Below are 26903 nucleotides of genomic sequence, written 5' to 3' on the forward strand. Positions count from 1 at the left end.
ACTCCTCAAATTTGTTAGTTGAAATTCTTGGTAGAAGTTCATTATAATTTAATATAGGAATAAAAGACGAGTAATACTTAAATCCACAAATTTGTAATAACCGGTGACCGATTTCATCGCTTTTGCGACTTCTATGAGGCTGGTATTTTTATTGTAATATTAAATGTAGTTTTAGTATTATTATGTAGCCATAAAGTTCAAACTCTATGTTGGCTTTCTAAGTTAATTTTTATTATTTGACAAACTTACGGACAATGTCCAATTTAAACAATAGGGTATTTTCATAAACTGGGGATATGATTTTTAATGTATTCAGTATTTAAAGAATATTTTTACGATTCGAACCATATTACTATCAAAATCTGAAACGAATGTTTTCATTTATAATTTCCTATTTAAAGTTTGATAGAAATAAAACGGCCCGTAGCTGGCCAAAAGGGTTGATGACGTCACGCGTGACTTATATATCCTACGTTCACTCAAATCCTATACTGAGATACTCCGACGCGGGCGGCTTGTGGCTTTTTATTTGTTTTTTGTCGTTAAATTTCGTCTTTTCCTTTGTTTTTTTTTGTTTTTATTTATAAACATCCATAGCATTATGACTAAAATTGTTTTTTACAAGGAAAGTCCGATAACTTGCCCAAAATAGATATAATCATGATGGGTATTTTTTTCTCATCCAATATAAACTTTTTAAGTTCGAGTATAGAAATGTAAAGGCCGTAAGGTAAACAAATATATAATTTTTGCTTCCAGAATGTATTCATTGAAATAGTTGTATTATTTGCATGTACTATAAATATATTGTTTAGCGTACATTTAATGCAAAAGGGAAGTAACGTGACTTTGACACAACATAATCCATAAAATACCATTGCTTGTAAACATCTCTGTTGCTCGAGTGCGTGTTAATGCCTTTTTTTATTAAATATGATTTACTTATTAATATATCAGCTAGGGTAAATTACGGAGACAGTGCCATAGATTACATTCAAGTAAAACGGACGGGTGATATTTGAATGGTAAAAGGTCGAGTCACCCCAGCAGAACTTAAAGTTAGAACCAAATCGTACTCGGTGACGTTGATTTGCGATGAAGTCTAGGAAATAATAGATTCCTGCAAGTGTGAAGACTGTCCAGCATCTCAAGGTCAGTTGCCATTTTGTAAATGCAATAAATTTCACAAATAAATAAGGTAGGTTTTCATACGGGATTTTTTTTGTAATTTTATTTTTTATTCATATAGAAAACAAACAGTTCCACAAATTAAACTAGGTAACATAAGTACAGAAATATAAACAATAACGTTCAAAGAATAAACTATTTTAGTATTGTAGTACCTGTCAAGCTTTATAAGTGCTAATTTCAGTACCTACTGTTAGTAAATGTTTATAGTCTACAGTCTACAGTCTACACCATAAAATATAGTATTTTGTACTGAACAAGACCTACGGAAAAAAGAATAGTGGTTTGTTTTTTTTAACATCTCGTTTCATAACGTTCAAATGCGTTAAACCATTTTTTCTGCATTTTTTCATTAGGTACTAGGAATGGCGAAAAAAGCTTTATTTTGCGTCTTCACTGTAGTGTTTGTGCACATCGGAATTAAACAGTACTTGTATCTTATAACTAAAGACATTTTATGCGCGTTAATTAGTTAAAACAACCAATTACAACAAAAACAACACGTAGGCTATACAAATTCGTATGAATTTGTTTGAACGGTCAGTCAAATTCGTAACGCGTGACGTCACAAGCCCATACGGCATCCGAATGTTTGTTTTGGCGCCAATTCAAAGTATACGTTTTTAAACCGCTCTGAAAAATTAACGCGTGGACATAAAAAAATAAAAACTGTACAGTTACTATCGTAATTTTTTTTCTATTTTTTTGCAAAATAAAAAAAAAACGTGAAAATACCCTATTTAAACAATATGACGAAAAACAATAATAATACACAAATAATAGAATCAATACAACAAAGAAAAGCAAAGACAAGTTAATACATTAGACAAGCATAATGAAATCCAGGTTAATTCTGCAAATATACAGCAAATTTATTCGGAATATTTTTTCAGTCTATTTGTAAAAAAAACTCAATTTACAATTAAAATAATTAAAATCTTTATTTTATTTACAAATCTAATCATTCTGGGTAAAGGCGCATGGAAACCATAATTAGATTTATGGTGACCGAGGAACAGAATTTTATTATTTCTGAGTCTACGTGAAGGAATATTAAGAGATATTTGTTGGAGAATGAATTGTGTTTCTTCGTAATACCTTTGTGAATTAAATTAATCTGTCGACTGAGTTTAATTCCAAGATAAACATATCAAGCTGGCGTTTTGTACCTACCCATAAGATTACGTCGTCTACAAATCTACGACAAAATTTGGCAAATAAAATTTAACTTTTTTTTTAATACTTTACTTTTCCCACGTCCTAATTTACGATCATTAAGTTTATCGGGATGGAAAAGAAGATTATAGAAGAAGAACCACAACAATATACATACATGTATTTAAACTTATTAAAATTACATTATATAAACACTATTTTATTTACTACTGAACGCTTTGTAAAAATGTCCTACAGACAAGCATAATTTAATTTTATAATAAGGATACCAGCCACGAAGTTGTTGCGAAAGCGATGAAGCCGGTCACTTTTTATCCCAAATTTGCAAATTCAATCACTCATTTTTTATTTCAATAATATATTCTACTTCTTACAAAGGATTAACATACATCTCATAACTTTTTGTCTTTGTTCGTCGAGACCTGTTCACTTATATTTAAAAGTGGTCATAAAACTATTTGACCATATTCACCGATCTGGTAACTACTGAATTTTAATATCAATACTATAACACTTTCCATCTATTGCGTGACTGACAAAATGACGTAACTCAGTGCTGTTCAAACTGTACGTTGTTTCGTCTGAACCAATCTTTTGAACACATCCTGTGGTCTTGTCCCTTTCCCCTTCTCTATAATTACCGAATGGAGCTTCTCGCTACTATCCGTGGCCCTGTTATAGGTCCTGTCAGATATACAGATCTAGTGGCTTCTAAAAATAATTTCGAGGCTTTTAAAAAGTTTTGTAATCATTTCGGCGAATTGATCATGTCCAATCAATTTAATCCCAGTCAGTGAAGAATTCACTTCCCTCTCTTCTCAATCCAATTAAGTACATATTATGTACTTCTGGATTACTTTCTTTCAGCACAAAAAGCTAAGGCTACCAGATTTCAGAGAGCTCCTTCGGGCAGCTTTTCTCGTTTGACAACGAGCAAATTTTCCGTGTGTGTGGGCACCGCCAAGGAGACTTATGTCCTCAGATGCGGTGTGCAATATGTGGTGGGTAAGCTGTATGTTGTTTCGAAAATATGATGTCAAGGGTTTTTTCAAGCGTATTAAATTTAAAATAAAAGAAAAACAAATGTTGGTATGTGTTTTTTTTTATTGGGTTCAAAATAATGAAAATACACGTTTGTTTTTTGAAAATGGTACCCGGCAAATGTCCTCCGCGATTAGTAGTTACGTAACGCATTCTGTCAATCCAATTTTTAGCCTCATTTATTTTATTTCTTTTATTTATTTATTTACCCGAAGTTACCCCTAACTCCATGAGACCAAAAGCCCTGTTTTGAGTTGAGATACAACATAATGGATAGTGGAAGCATTCATATTATTTGGAAATTAAAAATAAAAATGATTACATCGGTTTTAATCACCATCTAGACAACACAATTAAGTTAGTTTGTTTGAAAATGTCCTAACAAGACGAAACGCGTCACAATATACGCTTTGTATATTTTATAAAAAATAAAGTAGAATTACAATCTAATAAACTTGTTTTATTTTGGATATATTACCAAATTAAATATGGAATTCTACCAATTGTCTGCATACACAATAAAACAAAAATATATTAGAATTGATCTCGAGAGAGCTCATTGCTTTTAGAGCAGCCTGACTGTCTGAGAGAAGACAAATTTTAAACTTAAACATTTCTATTGAAAATGGCTTTTGTTTTGTAAAACTTAATATATTAATCGAGGACATTAAACACTCTAGGGGCCTCAAAAGAGAAATTTCTCTGAGCAAAAGCCGATTTTTGAAATGATGGTTGTTATATAGGCTTCCAATGAAATCAAACGTAACCCCATGGGATACAACCAAATGGGGTTCACAAAGAGCCCTATATGTGTGGCAAAATAAACAGTGATTTTTAAAGTAAATTTCTTAAATGTTCAAGCGTTGTTCGAGTGTAAGCAATTCCATTATTAATTTAAATACTGTTACACAGCACAAATATATTTAAAAAAAACTGTGATTATTGGTGAAATAATTCGGTAAAATTTCACCCACATCAATAAAGAATTCAGATCTTTTACTCAATAAATATCAAGAGCAGTCTTATATTGTTGATGTTAATTGAGTTTTTCTTCAAAAAGCAATTAATTTTCAAACAATGGAAGAATGGTCAATACTACCCAGTATAAAAAGTGATCATTTAACCAATTATGAATATTCACTAGAGGGTAATTAATTTGGGGATATTTATTTTTTGCATGCAACTAATTTTTGCTTCATATATGGCCATACTGATGATTGAACGTTAAAAATGATCACGTGAAATCAAATATGATGATTTTATTTATTTGACGGACTCATGCAGTCCATTCTAACGATGGTAAATACAATTTTTTATAATAAACACAAAAACTAATAAAATAAAATGCAACTAAATAAAATTAAAACTAGGACAAAAAAAAAATTACTACCTCAAGAAAAGATCCGGTCTGTCTTAGTGAATTTTTAAATCCAAAAAGACTGACACCAAAAAAGTCCAGATTTTGTCTCGAGTTTACAATACGACAGAATCGGGACATTGGTCGTCATTAATTTAGAATATATAATTACGTTGAATAGACCAAACCGTATTAGTTATTTTCCCTTTTTTAAACAATTTCATAGACTCCTTGGCGTTTAATCATTGGCGTGGCCATTATACGAAGCCGAGTGTCGTCGCATTAAAAAAATAAAAATCCCCAAATTAACTCTCTAGGGGAATGCTTCAGAATACCACCCCTGGTCGTAAGCCACGCCAATGCCTGGGTTAGCGTATTCCTTCTTAAGATATTCTTCATCTCTGTTCAAATATAATTAATTGCCTGAATCTGGGGGGTAAAATCCAGTAATTGTCTAAAAACATTTGGACTCCTAATTTTTTTTATTAAAAATATTTTTGATGATGAGATCCGCAGCCTTATATTAATATTTGAATTTGTTGCAACAGAGAGGAAAAACATTTTTGAGAAGGAATGGCTTATGACTTGTCATTGGCTGGTTTAAGTGGTCACTTTACACACTCACCATTCTGGCTATCCACATTTCCACAACTCTTCCGTTTGTTGACTTTTGTTAAGTAAAACAGCCGAAACCTTTATCATGTGGGTGAGATTCATCCGGCTGAACCAATTCACCCACTAGGCAACGCCTAAAAACAATTTTCCAATTTTTATACTTCTTTTACTAGGTTGTTAGTTCAACAATGTTTTGTTGTCTCTCTGTATCTCTCTGTTGCAACAAATTTAATTATAAATAACTCCATAGGGAGGAAATCCAGCCAGTCTGCAAGCATTTGAACATACTAAAAACATTGCTATATAAATATCATCATCATCAAAAGTCCGACAGCCCTGAATGGGCCTTGGATAAATCCAAAAGTCTTATCTCCTCCATTATTACACGTCTTTCCAGTATAAGACCCCAACAAGGACCTGTTTTCAAATCTTTTCATATATTTTTTTTTACATGGTTTTTAAATTATTTTTTTTTTTTTTTAACTTCAAATTTAATTATTTTATGTTATTGTTTTGTAGGTTGTGCGCGTTATTTGCATACGATTCATTGGGCAGACTTTATTATATCAGATACATTATGAAGTATTTTAACTAATTAAAAATATATCGCAGGGCGAATCTCTAGTTAAAAAGTATTAAAACAAATATGTTATCTACTTGTGTGTGAACCATTTACTGATAGACATGCTAACTGAGTCACGAATGTAGATAATGAACTAGCAGATTACTAATGTCTAACGATCCGTATTGACAAATATATTATACAGGGGAAATGCGGCTGGTTCTGGACGCATGTGTGGGAATATTTTGTTGAGGGTTGGAGATTGACAGAGAAGACACGAGGTTGCTGTTTGATGCGTATTTATTACATGGCGAATAAGATACAGCACTTGGTTGTGTAGCACGAGCGTAGTAATGATGGGTTGAAGAGACTGAACTTGAACTACATGCTAAAACTGTGTGACTTCGTCGAGCTGGACTGGAGTGAACTGATCTCGTTGGGATGACTGACTGGGGTTGCCACGCCTTAAGGTCTCTTTGTAGGCAACGTTACTTTGTAGTTCATTTCTTCATGGTAGGGACGATGTGAATGTACTGCAGAATGATAATTCCGATTTCATGTCCAATACTGATAAATCGCATCAAATGTGATATTTAATTTTACATAAAATGATGACATTGCTTTCTTCGGTCATCGCACTATATCGGGTGAAACGTTTTAGCACGTGCGTGTCATCGATTATGGACTATTAACCTCACACATGTAAGCAAAATCCTCCAATTGAGTTTTATGCAAAATCTGATTTTTTAAAAAATGGCTCTAACAGTTATCATACCACTAAGTCACCACTGAGTATCGCCTACTAACATCGCTCAATAAAAACATCTTCATTTTTATTACAGTATCTCGGCTGCGTCAAACATTTTCTTACTATCAAGCGGACACTTCTCAGTAAATAATCATTATTATTCTTAGGCATAAACCACCGCAAACATATTCCACCCTCGAAGTTGCATTTTGTGGCCAAGCTCACTATAAGAGTTTTTTTTCATCATCAGAGGTCGTATTTAAAATTCAGTTACAGTGGATTTTGTTTATATGCACCCTAAACATAGAAAAAAAAAACTATGCGTTTTCGATTTCAAATGAATGAAATTTAACATATTACAATAGACATGTAAGAATCAGACAATTTTCGGGTTTGTCCAAATTTCTGTAAACAACGACTGGATTCAACCCCCTACGGAGCCGTTAACATTAACATATTACAACAGAAATGAAGAGCATTTTAGAGAAGATAATATAAAAGTCAAGGTATTTCCGAAGCTCATGTCCTGTCTTTGGCTGTTTTTTTTATTTTTTATTCATAAATTTCATAAATGTTAGATTTAAAAAAAAGATTCTTTACAAATTTACTTTTATACATCTAGCGAATGTTATAACTATAAATCTCCTAAAAAAAGAGACGATCTTTTGTGCTTGGAGAGTGACTTACATTATTATAGTTATTTATTTATTAGATTTTATGTAATTTTAAATATAAAAGTACTTGAAAAGAAAAAAAAAGAAAGGATATATAAAGATAAACAGAAAATAATAATATATTTATACTAAATAGGTGCGAAGGTTTTCACGGTCACTGTTATCAATATTATGTATCTTTTTTGGGTGATACCGTGTATGTTGGATTTGATCCGACGTTTCGGCTACCATTGCAGGAGCCATCTTCAGGGAAAACTGTGTGTTTTATAGAGAAATGTATGTGTTTAAGTACTAGTAATTTGTACCGTGTCACAGTCAGCAGTAGGCACATTTCTAGTTTTGTAGGAAAAACAAAACTAGAAATGTGCCTACTGCTGACTGTGACACGGTACAAATTACTAGTACTTAAACACATACATTTCTCTATAAAACACACAGTTTTCCCTGAAGATGGCTCCTGCAATGGTAGCCGAAACGTCGGATCAAATCCAACATACACGGTATCACCCAAAAAAGATACATAATATTGATATTTATACTAATTAAAAATTAATGCAGTTTTTACACTTGTTCAAAAAATTTATTTAGATTTACTTTGAATTTATTTATGGTTAATAGTTTTTAGTTCATAAGGGGAGATTATTGTAATTTTTTACACCTTTGAAGACAAAGCTATTTTGACCATGACTTGTGTGGAATTTAGGGATTTTAATATTATTTTGGTATCTGAGTGACTTAACTCTTCTTCTCTGAGTGACTTGACTGGTTTAAGTGGCCACTTTACACACTGTGTAACATTCACTATTTTGCTTATATTTGACAATCCATATTCCTTCAATTTTTCCGTCTGTTGATGTTTGTGAAGTTAAAGTGCTTAACCCTTTACTGATGCGGTTGAGATTCATCTGACTGAATTATTTAACTAATATTTTTTTCAGTTTCAATGCTTGTTTGCTTGTTGTAATTCAAATATATAAAAAAAAACTTTGCTGCCCAATTCGACTCAGCAGGCACGCTTCAATAGTTTGTAAAAAGTAAAAAGTAACCGGGTTGTGATCCTGTGGTACTGTCGCAGATTCAGAAATAAGCGGTCCAAGGTTCAAACACCGGTCATTTTAAACAGCCCGAATAGTTCAAATGTCCCCAAAATTAGATTATTTTAGGTATTAGTAAAAAGGGATTGAAAAAATATTAAAAATGCATTGTTAGTGTTAGACAAGGGCATCTAGCGAAAATTCTCAGATACTAACTTATCCGAAACTGCAAGCTGTACGGGGTTAGGGGCTTCTCCCCTATATTAGCATATACTCTCCCCTATATTAGTGACGATTTTCTTTACACGCGAATTAATAGGGACATGCATTGTGAATTTAGCTATGATGTATTATGGTGTGTTATTAAAAATATTAATTACATTACTTCTTATTTTAATCGACGTCAAATTATGCTTATAATATCTTTTGCGGCCTCGCGGTGTAATGTTCAGTGCATTTGCCTACCGTGCAAAAGGTCTCGGGTTCGATTTCCGACATGGTTGATATCAAATATGACTACCTGAAGCGTAAGACTGATCATCTTACCTTCATGTAACAAAAATGATCAAGATACGCTGCGATTGGTGTACCAGTGCAGTGCCCTAGGCACCATAAGGTGCGGAAAGGGAACGATGATGACGATGATGATATTTTGCAATCAAATTAACAATAACAGAGAGGGAAAATATTTTTGAAGAAAGAATGTGGAACTCTAGGCATTGATAGGGCTTATGACTTGTCATTGGCTCGTTTAAGCGACCATTTTACATACATTTTTACATTTTTTACATTTTTTTTTTTGCACCACAACAGGCCAGGAGGCCTAATTACAGTGGTGAATTACATTACAGAGAACCCAGGCTTGAGAAAAATCACATTTTAGTTTTTTGTGTTCTCACCGGGAATCGAACCCGGAACCTTCCGTGCGTGAGTCAAGCGTCTTGGCCACTACACCACGGAGGCCGCCAAGTGTGCTGTGTACTGTGTAAGATTAAACATTTCAGTTTTTCAGCGCTGCAGAACAGCGTTTATTTGGTATTTTAAAAACATATTGTAATTAATTAACCACTACCTATTTTTTAACGTCCACATTTCCTCAACTCTTCCGTTTGTTGATTTTTATAAAGTAAAACAGTTAAAACCTTTATTGATGTGGGTAAGAATCTTCTAACGTAATTATTTCCCTTACATACTGAACAACGCTTGAAAATATTTTTCCAACCCACATCAATAAAGGTTTAAGCTTTTTTAATCTATAAAAATGATGAAAAGAAGAATTTAAGAAACACGGGTGTTCAAACACTTAGGTAGTGGTACTGGGTAAAATTGAAAATGTTACATAACAATTAGATTTCAAAAATAATGTTTCATTTTCAAGTGGGACTGAGTCCGCTAATTTTCACAAGGTTCAAAATCTCGCAACTCGGCGTACCATGTTGGATATGAGCTTTCTCTACAAAATGGTTAATATCCTAATTGATAGCCCAGAAATTTTTAGAGGCATTTCATATCGAGTCCCTATCCGTAGAACTCTGTACTCTTCGACATTCCTAACTCAATGACTAATTATATGAAAAATAGCACTCTTCGAAGAATACAGATTCCTTATAATGACAGTTTTAGTGATATCGACATATTACATTGTAAATACCATATTTTTATCAGATCTGTTAGACATTTTAAATTTGTCTCCTGCTTGACTTTTAACTATTAATTTGACTTTTAATTTTATCTTTCAATTTTAACTTTTCAATTTTTATTCTTCATTTTAACTTTTAATTTGAATTTTCACTTTTACTTTTGATTTTAACTTTTAATTTCAACTCTTAATTTATACTTTTCATATGTACATCTATTACCTGCATCTAATTAATTATTGTTGGTTGTGAATTTTTACAAAGAAATATAAATGTTCATGGAAGCAGAGAGAGAGCGAAGGAAAGTAAAGTTGGAGCTTTACAATGTCTTCTCCCTTTTATGTACTTTTTATTTAATATTTATATTTTTACTTTTTTGGAATTTAATTATTTTTTCCTCTCTCCTCCTGCATTCATAATAATTAGTGTGAAATCTGTAATTGATCTTACTTTATTTAATTGTTTTTTTGTGCCTTGTATTTATTTATTAGACTATGATTTCCTTAATAAATAAATGTGTGTATGTCTTAAGCCCTATAAATGCTTAAGTTTAATATCCCCTTATAGAAACAATTTTCGATCATCCGCATTTCTTCAATCTGAGGAAGTTCAGTGCTACGGGAAATTTAATACAAAAAATGTTTTCTTATACGGGGTAAAAATTAAAACATTTGATTGAATACCTCGCAACAGCGCAACTAGGCAACGCCTGAAAACAATTATTCATTTTTTTATACTTTTTTTACCGGGAAGTTAATTCAACAATGTTTTGAGTATGGCCAAATGTAGTAGGTGAATTGGTTCAGCCGGATGAATCTCACCGACATGATAAAGGTTTCAGCTCTTTCACTTATAAAAAGTCAACATTGAGGGACTCTCTGTCAGCTGCGCATCGAGGAAAGTTATTATAAATATTCCTAAGGAATAAAAACTCTATGCAGATTAAGGAGGGGGGAGGAGGACGTATGGACAAAGGCCAACACGTCATCCCCACCCCTCAGGATCCCCTCAACGCCTCTGTTTTTTTTTTTATTCAAAAAAATATGTTAACAAACAATTTACATAAATAAACGTATCCAAATCTACAAAAACATTCACAAAAGTCAACAGATGGAAGAGTTGAGGAAATGCGGATGTTCAAACATGGGCAGAATGGTGAATGTTACACAGTTTGTAAAGTGTCCACTTAAACCAGCCAATGACAGGTCATAGGCCCTGTAAATGCCTAGACTTCCACATTCCCTTCTTTAAAATGTTTTCCATCTCTGTTGCAATAAATTGGTACATTCAAAACTAACAAAATGTGGCTCCCTGTCTTTTAAACGGCTTGCATAAAAAAACAGACTAAATGCGACGATTGCTCGTTTTTGTCCATAGATGTTTTAGTATGTTGTAAGAATAAGTTTTGTTTGTGGCATATTTCAAGTTTTAAAAAAAAGGTTTTTCACATCGATTACACATTATTAACACATTATTAACACGATAATTTTACAGTCTTAAAATAATTTCAGAGGAAAACCGGAAATAGTAGAGACGCCTGTCGATGGAAAACCGAAGCAAAATGTGGTTATGAACTTAGATAATGATATTAAAAATAAATATGACACAGAGATGGCGCTATAATATATATATATATATATTTTTATTTAATATTTTTTAATCCGCATCGTTTATAAATCAAATTTGTAATAAACTGTTTTAATTATTCCAAATCAATGGATTCAAGTAACTATCACTCGTAATTTATTTCTATAATAATTACAATGGTTACCAAGAGTTTTTGCCTACAAACTAATTTCTTTAATTAAATATGTATTTATCATTTCAACAACATTTTAAGTTTATTTATAATTAAATGTTTGTATGAGTTTGGATTTCACCCTCTAGGAAGTTATTAAGATATTACAACAAAGATGGAGAACATTTAGAAATGGTGATGAAGAAATCTAGGCATTTACAGGGCTTGAGACCTGTCACTGCCTGGTTTAAGTGGTTGCTTTATATACTGTGTAACATTCACCATTTGCGAATTTCGAATTTGATTTGATTGTAGTACCTATTATTTGTTTTCTCTTGAAAACACACACAAAAAACGCATCAATAATATTAATCTAAAATCTTAAACAAAAAATCTCAAAATACATGAATTATTTTATGAAATTGTTAAAAAGGGTTTTATTCATCAAGCAATTATTAAATTATATTTGAAAGATTTAAAAAAATTATATGTTGCTACAATTTTTTCAAAGACGTTCGTTTTTGTCGTCGTAATCAAAATATGTGTTAAAAAAAAAACCTAATAACTACACTCTTGTTCAAAATGTTTCAATGTTATTTGTAGCTGGACGGTTGATTTAAGTTTTCGGCGCTTGATCGGCCAATATTATGGAATAAACTGGGTCAGGTCTGTGCCGACCAATCAGGAGCCGGCGTTCTGGTCACGTGGTATTGTTGTTATCTGTCAGCTGAGCCGACATTTTGAAGCCGGCCGGCGAGGAAGACACGCACGTCCGCTATCGGCGCGCTGCTCCAACGTTTTATAGGTAGGTGTGTCGTACTATTATGATGGTATTACGAAACAGGCAAACACGCTATATTATATATATTTATTTAAGTTGATTTATCGTTTTCGACCATTTTATGTATGAAGACATAAAGTCAAATGATTGATTGTTGTTTTTGCTTCATATTTAGACCGTATTTGATATTATTTTGCGTGTTTTAATGCAATTAAATTTTATTCAAAATAATGCATTCTAGTTTGAAGCGGCTTTGTCTTCATTACGCAATACAATTTTTAGCGTTATGAATTGATATACTTATTAAATTTAAAACCATAATTATTTTAATTGATACTTTAAATAGAGGGCAGAAGATTTAAGTACAAAATGTGATAAAAAATACATATTGATTAAATAAAAAAATGAATTTGTGAAAATATCGCAGTTAAAATAATGTTTTACGTCGTGGTTATTCTTTGCGTAATATTTAACACTGCCAAATGTAATTTTTGGTGTTAGAAACTGCGAATATTATGTTTATTTTGTGCGGCATTTTTATAACAGCTGGGAATCAGACAAAGAAATACCAAACCGGCTGTCATGTTGACAGTAGAAAGGGACAGCGTGTCGCGCTATGGCGGAACGTAGGTGTGTTATCAATATCCGAAATGCAACGTTCATCTCTTTCTACCGCGTAGCAGCTTTGCTCCCGTGCCGAACAGCTGAGTACCAAAACAAACGCGAATTGAGTGAAGCGACGCGCGTTCGGAGGGAAAGAGAAAAAGGTAGTAAGATGGAGGACGGAAAATGGACGAACAGTCGGGTAACGTAATACCCGAGCGGTTTCGCATACGCCGGCCGGCCTCGGTGCAGTCCTCTTTCAATCAGTTATCTTTCGTGCCGCCGCTGGTGAGGTCGCGCCGCATCGCTCTGGATTTCCCGTTTTCTTTGTTCGTGCGCGGATTTGGACATCGTCTTGATCGATATAAATCTCGTTATTATGTTGAGCGGTAGTTTGTGCAACAAGGAGTCGAATCATGCGTCTTCGTGCGTTATCCCCGACCGCGAAATTGGAGTGAATCGACGCGCGGACGTCCAAGTTTTCAGGCTTAAACTTTCAGTGAATTACAAAGACGTGGTTTTGTGAATTTGAAAGATTTGTGAGTGGACTGTTGGGTTTTTTTGGATTGCGGCTCCGTCTTTTTGTGTTTTTTTGACTGTTCGAAGATGTCGACGGGAAAGCGTCTGGCGAAGCGGTCCATCATCGGGACCAGAGTCGTGGCACCGTGGGAGGACGGCAAGTATTATTCCGGCGTCATCAACGCGGTGAAGACCCCCGCCACCTTCCCGGAGAACAACAACTGCATCAACCTGACTCCCCACACGCGGTACACGGTGAGGTTCGACCGCAAGAGGGCCAGCAGGGAGTACGGCGCTCACGAGCTGGTGGGCCCCGGCTTCAGGGGCACCGCCGGTCTCCAGCTGGTCTCCGGACAGAGGGTCTTCTTGACCTTTAACGGCCGCGAGGTCAGCGGCGAAGTGCGCGCGCACCACAGGGAGATAGATGAACTTCTCGTCATCATCCACCCGCAAGGGGCTGAGGTGAGTCCACTTACAGCTTTCTTCCTTGATCATCATCGCCGTTGAGAGCGCAAACACTAAAATGGGATTTTCTCAAGCCTGGATGTTCTGTACTGTAATTTTGCTGTGCAAAAAATAAAGGTTATTTCCCACTAGTGATGCATAGGGCACTGCATTCGTAGTACAACTGCAGCGCATCTTGATCATTTTTGTTACATGAAATGTAAGTTGATCCGTTTTTCGCTTCGGGTTCCGAGGATTGAGGAATAATGAAAATATGTTCAGCGCGCTTACGCGCGCTTACCATGCAAGAAGTTTTGGGTTCGATTCCCGACATGGTTGTCATGAAATATTAATTTTAAATTAGAATATTTCATAGTCCGAAAAACGAATCTTCACATAGCCAAAATGATAAAGATACGCTGCGATTGGTGTACCAAAACAGTGTCCTATCCACCATTATGTGCAGGAAGGGAATTATGATGATGATGATGATGATTTATTGGCTTTAAAGTCAATTTTTAACGCCCTGCAAGGAATCGAACCTAGGACCTCAACCATGGCAGGCAACCGCACCAACCGCTGTAATACGAAACGGACTTATCTCAACTTGATTTCTTTTTTCAGGATATTTACATGAGCGTAGCCATCGACTCAAAATCTTCATTAATTTGAAATAGTAGGAGAACGTTGCTACTATTTGTGTGTTCTTTATACTCCCGGACAAAGAATCAATTAATAATAAATACACAAATGTAATTAAAGAGTAGCCCTGTTGGATGAAAACTACAGTTCTAACTATGAAATACTATCAGAGCGCTCGACGAGTGTATTCGACTCGATGGCTACTCTCAGGTAAAAATCCTGAAAAAGAAAATCCAATTGCGAAAATTCCCCCTCTTCTGTCCATAGCAGAGTGTAGATTTTTAGTCAATTTTTGTTTCTACATGATATTTAGAATATCTCATTATACTTACTACGTATTTTCTTAAACTGAATGGTTTGAGTACTACTACTACTACTACTACTACTACCATCACGCCATTTCCCCGTAGGGGTAGGCAGAGAGAATGGACCGCCACACACGTCTATCCTGGCATACACTCCTAGCCTCTTCCACATTCATACATCTTGTCATACATGGTTTGAGTAGGTTGGAAGAAATTAATTCCCTTGAGGTAATATACCCGCCCTTATATGTTTATAAAATGTATGTGTATATTAAGAGTTTAGTAAATAAATACCGTGCTAGAGGTCCTAGATTCAAATCCTGGGAAGGTCAATACGAAATATTGATAAAACAGATGGTTGGACACTGCAACATTTCTAACGTAAATATAATACTTAATAATACCCATACAAAAGTAAACATAGAAAGCACTATGATCTAACAAATGTAAGTTACAGTTCCCCATCTTTGAAATGATTAAATATAATAAACTATGCATATCATATTTATTATGTATGCAGACAATTGGTAGAATTCCATATTAAATTTGGTAATGTATCCAAAATAAAACACGTTTATTGGATTTTAGTTTAGACTTTATCGTTTTCGGTAAGGGCCAGTATAAAGGTCATAAAAACGTAAATAAGATGTTGTTTTAAATGAAATGTTACGAGAATTATCATCTTTTTTTAAAAAAGAGAATACAATTCTATAAAAAAAGTATTTCAATTTTTTTTTTAAGTATTACCGAAGGCATAATTTCACGTGGAAATAAAATAAAATGTCACAAAAATGTTTGTGATTTAAAATGCTTGTATTTCTTTTCGAAATCAAAAAATTAAAATTTGGCGTCAGCCACTTTCATGTTCAACTCATTATCTTCAAATTATTACAAAAAAATGGTTAAATACTTAGTCTTTATTGAGATCCCAGATACCTAAGTTTAGCCTAAATTTGAAAGGCGTAATCTGCCGGTCTAAAAGTAATTATATTTTAGTTACATAAAACTTTTAAGCATAATTTTTTAACAGAAATACCTTTAAAAAATATTGTGTTCATCTAATTCATGTTTTTTTTATTATTTTATTATTGCACGATTAAAAAAAACATTCGTTTTAAAATGGCGAAATCGTATGATTTCCTAATTTTCCGTTCGTTTTACCATACTACTGCCTAAATCTTTGTAGTAAATTATTGAAAAGCTTCCTTTCAGTATTACGGAGGTATAATGTTTATACCTAATATACTAATATAATTATTATACCAAACACAAGTAAATATACGTATAGTGTCGTATATATGTCTAATAATATGTTCTACCAAATCGTATTGAAAGTTGTTCTAATGTTTTTTTTATCGCTTTTTGGTTTCACACTGAGATCGAATTTACCGGATTTCTACCAAATTAACCCCGCATCCGAGTTTAAATTAACCCCGCATCAGAGTTATGTAGGTACCGAAGTTTCGCGCACGCACGGTCCAACATGGACGCACAGGGAGGGAACGTTGTACGCTACAAAATAAATATAATTATACAGGATGTTCTTTAAACCCTGTCACATCCGAAACCACGATGATCAGTATGAGAAAGAAGATAAATTGGCACATTAAAATATTTTTTTTGAACGACTAAAATCTTAAACAATAAAATATAGAAAAAAAACAAATGGTTGCTTACTTCTGCAAGGGAGAAACGAGCAGGGGGGAGTCTGAACCGCACGGCCGCGGTATGATATAATTTAGGTCTGTTATAACAAAATACGACTTCATTATTTAAACAAATAAGATAGATACGATTATATCAAGTCTTGCATTCTATATAGACTCATGTGACATGATTCCATGTCCGCTCCCTAGTTGGAGCATATGGTATCCACAAAGAGCCTCCATGCATCTCTATCGGCTGCCAACTCCTTCGCGTCCTCACAAGTCCGGTTCTCGTCCCGAAGTTCTGACATAAACTGCCGACGTAGTCAGCAGTGGACGTCCGTTTAAGAAAATTCAATGGACATTTCTTAGACATCCTTAACTGGAGATGCAGGAATACCGATCTCAATAATATGTCTTCCTGAAAAAAGCACCACTTGCTTACTTTAGAAGATCGCCGTCTGCTGTTGGACATGGGGGTGCTTCATGACATACTTAGTGGACGCCTTGATAGTCTGGCTCTCATGTCGAAGTTATCAATAAATGTCCCCGGCTACCGCACCCGTCACACGTCGAGCTCTCTATTTCATGTGCCAGCAGTTCGTACGAACTATTGGCGGCCTCCGTGGTGTAGTGGTCAAGACGCTTGACTCACGCACGTAAGGTTCCGGGTTCGATTCCCGGTGAGGACACAAAAATTAAAAATGTGATTTTTCTCAAGCCTGGGTGCTCTGTGATGTAATTCACCACTGTAATTAGGCCTCCTGGCCTGTTGTGGTGCAAAAAAAAATGGAAAAAAATAAATAAATGGAAAGATGCCCAAAACTCTCCACTTATACGTTTTGCTCGTGAATATAATTGGAACTTTCCCTTTATTGATCCATTTGATTGTAAAAAAATAACATTTAAAACGCGCGTCTTAAATTATACTTTTTTGTCTTATACTTAGTTTCAATAATAAAGTCTTATTTTATTTTGTCTCTAATTCTCAATATTTTATATATATTTATATTTTCGACACTTGTGCAATAATATTTTCACACATGCTCACCCTCATTCCAATATAACACCCACTCACCCACCCTCTCACTCACTTACACTCACACAAACACACTAGTATGTATTGTACGTGTATTTAATGTATTTCTGTGGATATTTTTCATTGGTTTTATTCTCTGTATATTGTATTTGTTATATTTTTGTTACATGTATTACTGTTGATATCCCCAATAAATAAAAAAAAAAAACTGCGTAGTCCAGTGATCGGAGATAACCCAAAGAGATTTTGACGGATTGAAGGAAAAAAAAAAGAAAGGTAACCCTCCCTGAAGGGGAAGATTCCCATTGCAATGAGGAAGTTCAGTGGTTTTTTTTAATTTTTAAATTTGTTAATAGACTGTTAAACTAAGTCAATTTTTTTTTTTAAATTTTATATATCGTTCTATCAGCGCTACGATTTTTTTAAATGTTGTATTTCTGAAATAACTCCGCGTGTAACGTCAGAGGTTCATTTCCGCTTATTCTCATTCAGATCTTCCCATTGGTCCAGAAGCGACAAGCAGACCGGAAATCTTCCATAGCTCTCTGATCATAGGTTGATTCACATGAACCAGTGACGTCATTCAAAGTAGTGCGTTTTTATCAAAATATGTTTGATTATTTTTTCTGTACATTTTCAAGAAACTTTGCAATACAATTTAATGCTCTAATTTTTACCCCGCGTAAGAAAACATTTTTTGTATCCAATTTCCCGTAGGGCTGAAGTTCCTCATTGCCAAGCTTCAAGAAGAGCATTTAAATACTCCCCAATAGGACCAATAGCAAGAGTATTTGCCCCTTAAACATAGTTTCACTGATGTTAAAGATGTCGAAAGTGATAATGTTCAGCTGTCTGACTGCTCTTCCAATCGGCATGACCAGTATAAATTGGAACTCTTGCAGCTACAGAGCGCGTTGATGTTACACATTACGGTGGTGCGTCCTTTTTATGCGTGATAGTTTTTTTTCCCGGGGCATTGACCGTGAACCGTAAATATTTTAGCGGGAAATTACTGTTCGCCTGTAAAACCCAATAATGAACGTTCACTGTGAAAATTGTTGGCCGCGTACCAGAGGCGGGTTATTAAGTCTTATTCTTTATTCGCATGTTTTTTTCGTAAACGCCTCCTCTAGTTTTGTTTTATTCTCGTTCCAGGGTTAAAATAATAACTTATCATTGTATGATGACTTTGTTGCCAGTGACCGACTAAAACCGACAAGCCGAAACAAGATTATCAGCCGAAACCGAACCTAAAAATACGTTGAAATGTACCTAAACTTAGATAATATTTAGTTTTATATATAAATCCTTACACTTTATAATATTCACAAGTCTAAAGATGCCCATTAGAAGGTGAAAGCGCTAATTGGTCAAATAAATAAGTGGAAGTGTACCAAGCATTTTTTTGAAATCAATAACTTATATGTAAATATAAGTTATTACATCATCAAAGGATATATATAGTTTATTTTGTTATTTTTTTCTTTATTTTATTACGAATCGCTTTTTTAATTAACAAATTGCTAATAATAATGGATAAAATGAGAACTTTACTGATAAAATTTTAAGCTAAAAGTCCAAACGCAAACTTATTCATAAATTAACAAATTACAACAGGGATGGAGAATACCTTAAATAAGGGAATATGGAAGTCTAGGCATTTACAGGGCTTATGACCTGCCATTGGCTGGTTTAAGTGGCCACTTTACACACTGTGTAACATTCACCATTTTACCTATGTTTGAATATCCATATTTCTTCAGTTCTTCCATTTCTTAAATATTTTTTTTGCACCACAACAGGCCAGGAAGCCCAATTACAGTGGTGAATTACATCACAGAACGCCCAGGCTTGAGAAAAATCACATTTCAATTTTTGTGATCTCACCGGGAATCGAACCAGGAACCTTCCGTGCGTGAGTCAAGCGTCTTGACCACTGCACCACGGAAGCCGCCGATTTGTTGATTTACGTGAAGTTGAAGAGCTGAAACCTTTATTGTTGTGAAGATATTCATCAGACTGAATTATTTCACATACTAGGCAACGCCTGAAAACAATTTTTCAATTTTTAAACTTCTTCTTGGACCAGTTGGTTTCATTACAATATTTGAGTTTGTCCAAATGTTCGTAGACAAAAGACTGGATTTCGCCCCCTCGGGGGTCATTAAGATTAACAAATTACAACAATTTATATTCTACTCCCACAATAAATAAAGGAAACGCACCTAAACAACGGAGGCGTTTTTGTTTTAATTTTAATGCCCATTAACAAATTTAATATAATTTGATTTACTGTCATAAAATTCTGAATTCTCTATTCTTACATCTGTTTTGTATAAATACATTTAATTTCATAATAAAGATACCAGTCTCGAAGATGTCGCGAATGCGGTGAAGCCGGTCACTGGATATTCTAAATTTTTGTTTTTGCCAAACAAACAGTTTGTCTTTAAAGGTGCGATATGTTTCTTCATGTAACTAAATAAATAAAATCGTGTAAGTCACTCTCCGAGCACAAAAGCTAGTCTCTTCTTTGGAAAGTAACAGCTTTAACATTAAAAAAATTATAAAAAGTTGATAGTGTAGTAAAAAAAAACATGTATTATTTATGCAGTTATATTAATCAATAAAAATAAGAAAAAAACGGTTGTAATTGGCTTACACTCGTGTATAGTAAAAAAGTAACTTATATGTAACAGTTTTTTAACGAACTATTAAATATAAAAGAATTACAAAAAATATAAAAATGGAAGATCGTAAAACAACATTCGTCAACAAATCACAAAATTAGTCGTGTTTTTTTACGTTAGACAACGGCAATGCAATAAATAATTATTTGAATGGACAACAATATAATATCTCTCATTGTGTAGTCCGACTCATCTCGACCGCAGGTTTCGGCTGAGCCGAAGTTTCGGCAAAAAAATAAAATGCAGTGTCCTATGCACCATCGGGTTTGGATGATGATGATGATGCCTTTGAACGCGTTTCCCCTGAAAACTAAACTATATTTTCCCGTGGTGATTTCGGTGCAATGAACTCAGATTTAAAAATAATATATCGATTGACCTTCTAGAAATTCGCAAACTAATATACTGTAATATCGCTTGTAAACCGCACGAAACAAATCTGTTGTTTTCAAATTTAACGTACTTATTGCTTACCTCCTAAAGTTATCAAAATAAAATTATTATTCGTTAACAAACAATAAATATAACTATATTTCGTTATCTCTCTGGTTATTGGACTGATAACACTACCATTTAAAAGCACATTATTAATGTGTTATTTTTAGTATGAGAAAAAAAACTATTCAAAAACATCCGAGTATTGAAAACAACCAAGACATCCCCACGGGAGCTGATGCGAGCGATGTATTATTAACCTTAAACATACTGTGTAAAAAACCTTCTTCGAGTCACCTCAGGTTATCTTAGGTTAACCTTAGGTAACTTGAGGTTAGGAAATGATCGCCTCAGACATCTTTAATAAAACTTTTTTTAAAAAACTCATTTATTATCATAGTCGCAACTATTAATGCTTAGAGCAATGCATTGATACAACACGCATCTATTATTTTATTTTTTATGTACTCGTATAACTAAGAATTTTACGTATGTGTAAACGTGTGCCTATGTGTGCATGTAAAATTTACATTGTAAATGTATGTAAATTATCAGTGTCGGTACTTGATATGCACACACTCACACAAAAGTATAGTTGAGCAAACTTATCTGTGGAATTGAGAAGGGCCTGACAGTAGTGTGTTAGCAGTATTTTAAAACGATTTTGCAACCTTATCTTTATTTTTTTTTATTTTCGGTAACGCTGACTTTTTGCAGATAAGTAACATTCGCATAACCTCTTGAGACCTGAGACAAGCCTGACCACCAGATCACCGTGTATATATATATATATATTTGTAAAACAATAAAAAATATAAAATGTAACTACATTACAAAAATCATTAAGAACTTTAAAAATCAATCATCAAAAATATAACTATTTAAACAAGAACATGACAATATCAACAACCTCTCAGACTCCCCGCGACCAATTTTACCAATGAAAGCAGTGGGTTGCCTCTTTAGCTTCAAGCTCCTACAACATTTCCACTGTTCCTGCATTATCTTTATGCATATAATTTCTGTACGTGTGATGTCACTGAACTTCTAAACGGCTAAACCAATTTACGTGCGGTTTTCAGTGAAATGTAGATCTTTGCGCTGCGCAGAAATAATGTCAATTTCTTTGTAAATTAGTGTAGGACACTTATGCACACACCAGAAAAGTTGTTTACACTCAATACAACAATTTCAAGTTATGTTAAATATAACAAATGTAAAGATAAAATTAATTAAATATCTGCTTCTCTCAATATTTCTACGATTTTTGACTTAAATTTACATACATTGCCATAAAAAATATCAGCCTCGGTAAATATATTGTTATATTGGTCGCATATTCTAGGTATTTTAGATCGTTTCAAATGGTTTTTTGACGTGTTGTCTGTGTAAAACAGAAGATTTTGTCTTGTCGGCCTAGATGGCATACGGAATGGAAGCCTTTGAAGTAGATTAGGGGAATCAATTTTATTATTTATTAATTTATATTTATGTAAGAGAGTTCATTATAATTCATGTTGTGTTTGACAGAAAATATATTCAAAAAGTCATTGTTAGTTCAGTTTTTGCCCGTTCTATAGATAAATTGGCGGCACTATGCGCACATAATGTCATGCTGCATAGCGATAAAATGCCGTGATTATAATTATTGCTACGTTCACTGTGACGTCATAGTTCCCTCGACCTTCAAATCTGAATATTGATTAAGTACCTAGTAACTTATTGATGTTCTCAGCGGCGGAGCACAGGTAAAAGTGGACCGATCACGCTCTTCTTCAAGACTTTGAAACGAAATTTTCATATCACCCTTTCTTCTGATTTCTCTTTTTTTCTCGTCCAAATTTCATATGGTCGAAACATGTATAGGTACGTACGAAAACAAATTCGTCCTCAGGGTAATAACCCGCTACCGCTGTAGAGCCACCCGTACGGACAAAAATCATTCTGGGATTATCAAACACGAAGTTGACTATAGTTTACAGTAAAACAATGGGCCGTAGTTCCTCAGGTCGAGAATCGCAAGCGCAGCAATGAAACCGTCCATTACACGTCTGTCGCTAAACCAAAAATTTGCAACTCTTTTGTTCTTTGTAACAGAGCGAAATGCCATCTCTACAACTGTATTTCTTGAGTTAGATTACGCTCGTATTGTGCGTTAAAATGTTAAATGGAACTATGCTTACGTGTAAGTGACCGAACGTTTTCATAAATAAAATATTCTAGTGTGCCTACTAACACAAACGATATGTATGTGTATGCTTAGTTTACCAACTCAGGCACTAACACATTAACATAGAATTATTGAACATTCGAGTCCACTCTACATGGCAGTATATAAACTAACATTAAATTTACAATATCTGTTAAAACAACCCTTAATATTTAATTGTTCCTGTGCTGATATTCTGAATTTTTTTTTCATTCTGACATTTTAGGATTTCTATTTTTTGCATGAATTTACACTTTGCTTCATATCTGGCCACACTGCTGATTAAACGTAAAATAAATATGAACATGTGTAGTCGCAAATAATGATTTTCATTTATAACATTATTGCGACAATATGACAAGATGTATGAATGTGGAAGAAGCTAGGAATGTATGCCAGGATAGACGTGTGTGGCGGTCCATTCTCTCTACCTACCCCTACGGGGAAATGGCGTGATGGTAGTAGTAGTAATAGTAACATTATTGCGACCTTAAGGCTGTAGTCTGGTAAAACGCGCGCAAATTTAGGAAATCATACGATTTTGCTATTTTAAAACTAATGTTTTTTTTTTATTCGCGCAATAATAAAAAAATACAAATTAGATAAAAACAATAATTTTTAAAGGTGCTATCAAAAAATATACTTAAAAGTTTTATGTTACTAAAATATAATTACTTTTAAACCGGCAGATTACGCCATTTCAAATTTAGACTAAACTTAGGTATCTGGGATCTCAATAAAGACTAAGTATTGAAATAAAATTTGGTGTAATAATTTATAGATAATAAATTTAACATGAAAATGGCCACAGCAAAATCTTAATTTTTTGTTTTTGAAAAGAAATACAAGCATTTTAAATCACATACATTTTTGTGACATTTTCCTTTATTTCTACGTAAAATTATGGCTTTGGTAACACTTTAAAAAATATATATTTATTGAAATATTTTAGTGGAAACCTTTTTTTATAGCTTGGTATTATTTTAATTTTAAAGAGGATAATTCTGGTTGTAATATTAAATTTATAACAATATCTTATTAACGTTTTTATGACCTTCATACCTGCCCTTACCGCTATCAAAAAGGCATAGACAAAAAATGAATGAGAAGAAGCTCCATTTACGTGAAGCACAGTGGTGCTAAAATGTATTTTTCTACTAAGCAGGCCAATGTCGAGAATCTCGGTCGCACCGTGTGCCGTTCGCGATGTTTGTGCTCATTTTTTCAACGCGCGGTGACGCAATCGTACCACTAGGTGAAAATGTTTAGGATAAGCCGAATACCTGCTCATTGGCTCATGGCAAAGTGTCATAGTGAACTAGGTCAATATAAAGCTTTTGGTCACAATGTATATTTTTTAAAATTATTTTATGCACACACTACACAATTTTATTATGGCGCAATTATTAATTTTCGTGTCCCGACTTCTTTCCGCGTCAAGACAGGAGTCTTCTCTACTAAAATTAATGCATTTATAAATATTATGACACACCAATAAACTAGAATAAAAAAATATTTTTAAAAAATCCCGGTGACAAAACGATATTTCAAATAGTAAATCTAAAAGCGTAGCTATTAGAAAAGATCACTCGAGTCTTTTTGATAGTGATAGTTATCAATATAAATTCTATAAATAGTGTATAATACCGTGTTTTATATTTCTAATATTAAGTTTCCATAATATTTTGGACTGTATTAACTGATATTATGTATTGTCACAAAAAATATTTTCTATCGTCCCAAATGAGTATTTTATGTTTTATTAATAACGAGCTAAACCCGGCAATGCTTTGCTATTGATAGATCCAAGTTTTTGAGTTAAGAGTGTTTTTTATACACAAAAAAATACTTTTTTTTTGTATATAGCATTCTCGGGGAATGCAGTGCAGTCCTGGTGACGATAAAAAATCTTTTTCACTTAACTTTTTGCTACTTAAAAAATGCAGATTTTGAGAGCTATAAATATGCTCACGGCAAAGATCTACATTTCGGTGGAAACCGCACGTAAATCGGTTAAGCCGTTTAGGAGGAGTTCAGTGACATCACACGTACAGAAGAATTATATATATAAAGATATAATATTATATAAGGTCTAGTCGTGTTATGTCTCTTCTCGTTTCTGTAGTCCTCACTTAGTTTCTACTCGCGGGTAAAAATTTGCTAAAGCAAATCAAGTGGAGAATAGTCGGTCTCATGGTGTACTGGTTCGTAAGTTTACCTGCTAATTAATAAAGTAAATAATTTACAAAAATCATTGTTATACGACAAAAGTCAATCCATGTTATTTTATCGGACCGGTGGATTTTTGTTGTGGTGTGAAGACGCCATAGAATGAAAAATCAAATTCCAGAGGTGAAAATAATGTCACGGCGACCAAATTTATGTTTTTTTTAATTGTAATTTTAATAAGCTTTGTTTGTCGATTCCTTATCATTATTTCTTTAAATGTTATAATATTTACTTATCCTGCACAGTGTGTGGGATATTATTTAGATTTGTGGTTTTGATATCGTTCTTATAACTAACAAGTAAGACCACAATATTATACTTGTATTGATAATTTCTCTGGACAACTTGCGTAAATATTTTCAATAAAATATATATTTTTAAAATATTTTTTACGCCCATTAGGCTTTGTCTTTATATATAATGTCACTAAACTCCTCCTAAACAGCTAGACCGATTTTTGAATAAAAAAATGTGTGTGTTTGAATGGGTGGTTTAGATTCACAATTGGACCCGGTAGGTGGCTGGTGATATTGCACTTTTTTTTAAAATTATTTTTGGGTAACAACAAATCACACAATAATGAAACGAAAAGATTGAAATGTAAAACTCAATGTCAAATGTCACTTAGTGTGAAAATTATAAAATTACCTCTTTCTCAAACAGATGTTTGCATACGATCGTGATTTTCTGTCTCTTTACATATTTTAAATTGTTGATGGCAACACAATATGAAGGTAAGGGAATAACGTGTGTATCTTTATCTATATATACTATTCTTCTATTCGTGTGTATGTCACTGAACTCCTAAACGGCCTGAACGATTTTTTTTTTTTTTTAATAAGTGAGTGTGTTCCTGCATGGTTTAGATTCACAAAAGGACCCGGTATATTGCATAAATAATTAATTGTATTTTCAAAATTAGTATGGATATTGTTGAGAAATGTTTTCACATATAAATTTAAAAAAATAGTTTTTTTAAATACGTCACTAGAAAAACGCGACATTTTTGACCTTGATGGTTTTTTTTATTTTTATGTGGGAGTTGCATTATTTTTTACCTTGCTTATAACATACAAGTTTATATTTCAAAAATAGGATTTTTCTGCTATTATATGCTTTGTTTTAGCTAAAATGTAGGGATCAGGAAAGATATTCTAATGTGGACCAATCAGGTACTTCTCAGCATTTGCTCATTTGGAGAGGAAACCACTTAAAACTCTTCAGGAGAAGCCGGCCTGTTGACGGCCTTGATGGTTATTACGTCAAGATTCGTGACAATGTTCTAAACAAATTTGAATGGTCAGGAACAAATAAACATGAATCATTACGTATTCGGAGCGTGGCCAATGGAAGGACCGTTTTTGCAAGAATTCAAAATTACAAACTTAAAAATATTTTTTATGCTACTAATAAGTAACAAATTTTTTTTTTACGGGACAGTGTTTTGTTGACCTTCATTACTTACAAAATGTAAAAGTGATATATCCCTATTCAAGAAATACGGTACACTGGAACCCTAATGCAGCTGTAAAGATTTAAAGGGAAAAATTATTACGTATGCCGACGACATTAGACTGTTCTATAAAAATCA

The 26903-nt window shown here is 33.6% G+C and overlaps 1 protein-coding gene across 3 annotated transcripts in view; it reads left to right on the forward strand.

Moving 5' to 3' along the window:
• The first annotated feature begins 13261 nt into the window (after window positions 1-13261).
• Window positions 13262-26903, forward strand: part of Glut4EF (Glucose transporter 4 enhancer factor) — a 233170-nt gene continuing 219528 nt past the window's right edge. For 2 of the 3 annotated variants that reach the window (XM_088235152.1, XM_088235154.1), the window contains exon 1: window positions 13262-14135. In XM_088235152.1, the coding sequence (XP_088091278.1) occupies window positions 13761-14135 (375 nt within the window). In that variant the 5' untranslated portion in view covers window positions 13262-13760. The remainder of the gene's footprint in view (window positions 14136-26903) is intronic. The other variant, XM_088235153.1, reaches the window with a different exon arrangement.

This window comes from Micrasema longulum, unplaced genomic scaffold (assembly GCF_059751315.1).
Source record: "Micrasema longulum isolate JH-2025_06_02 unplaced genomic scaffold, ASM5975131v1 h1tg001339l, whole genome shotgun sequence".
Taxonomy (NCBI): Eukaryota; Metazoa; Arthropoda; class Insecta; order Trichoptera; family Brachycentridae; genus Micrasema; species Micrasema longulum.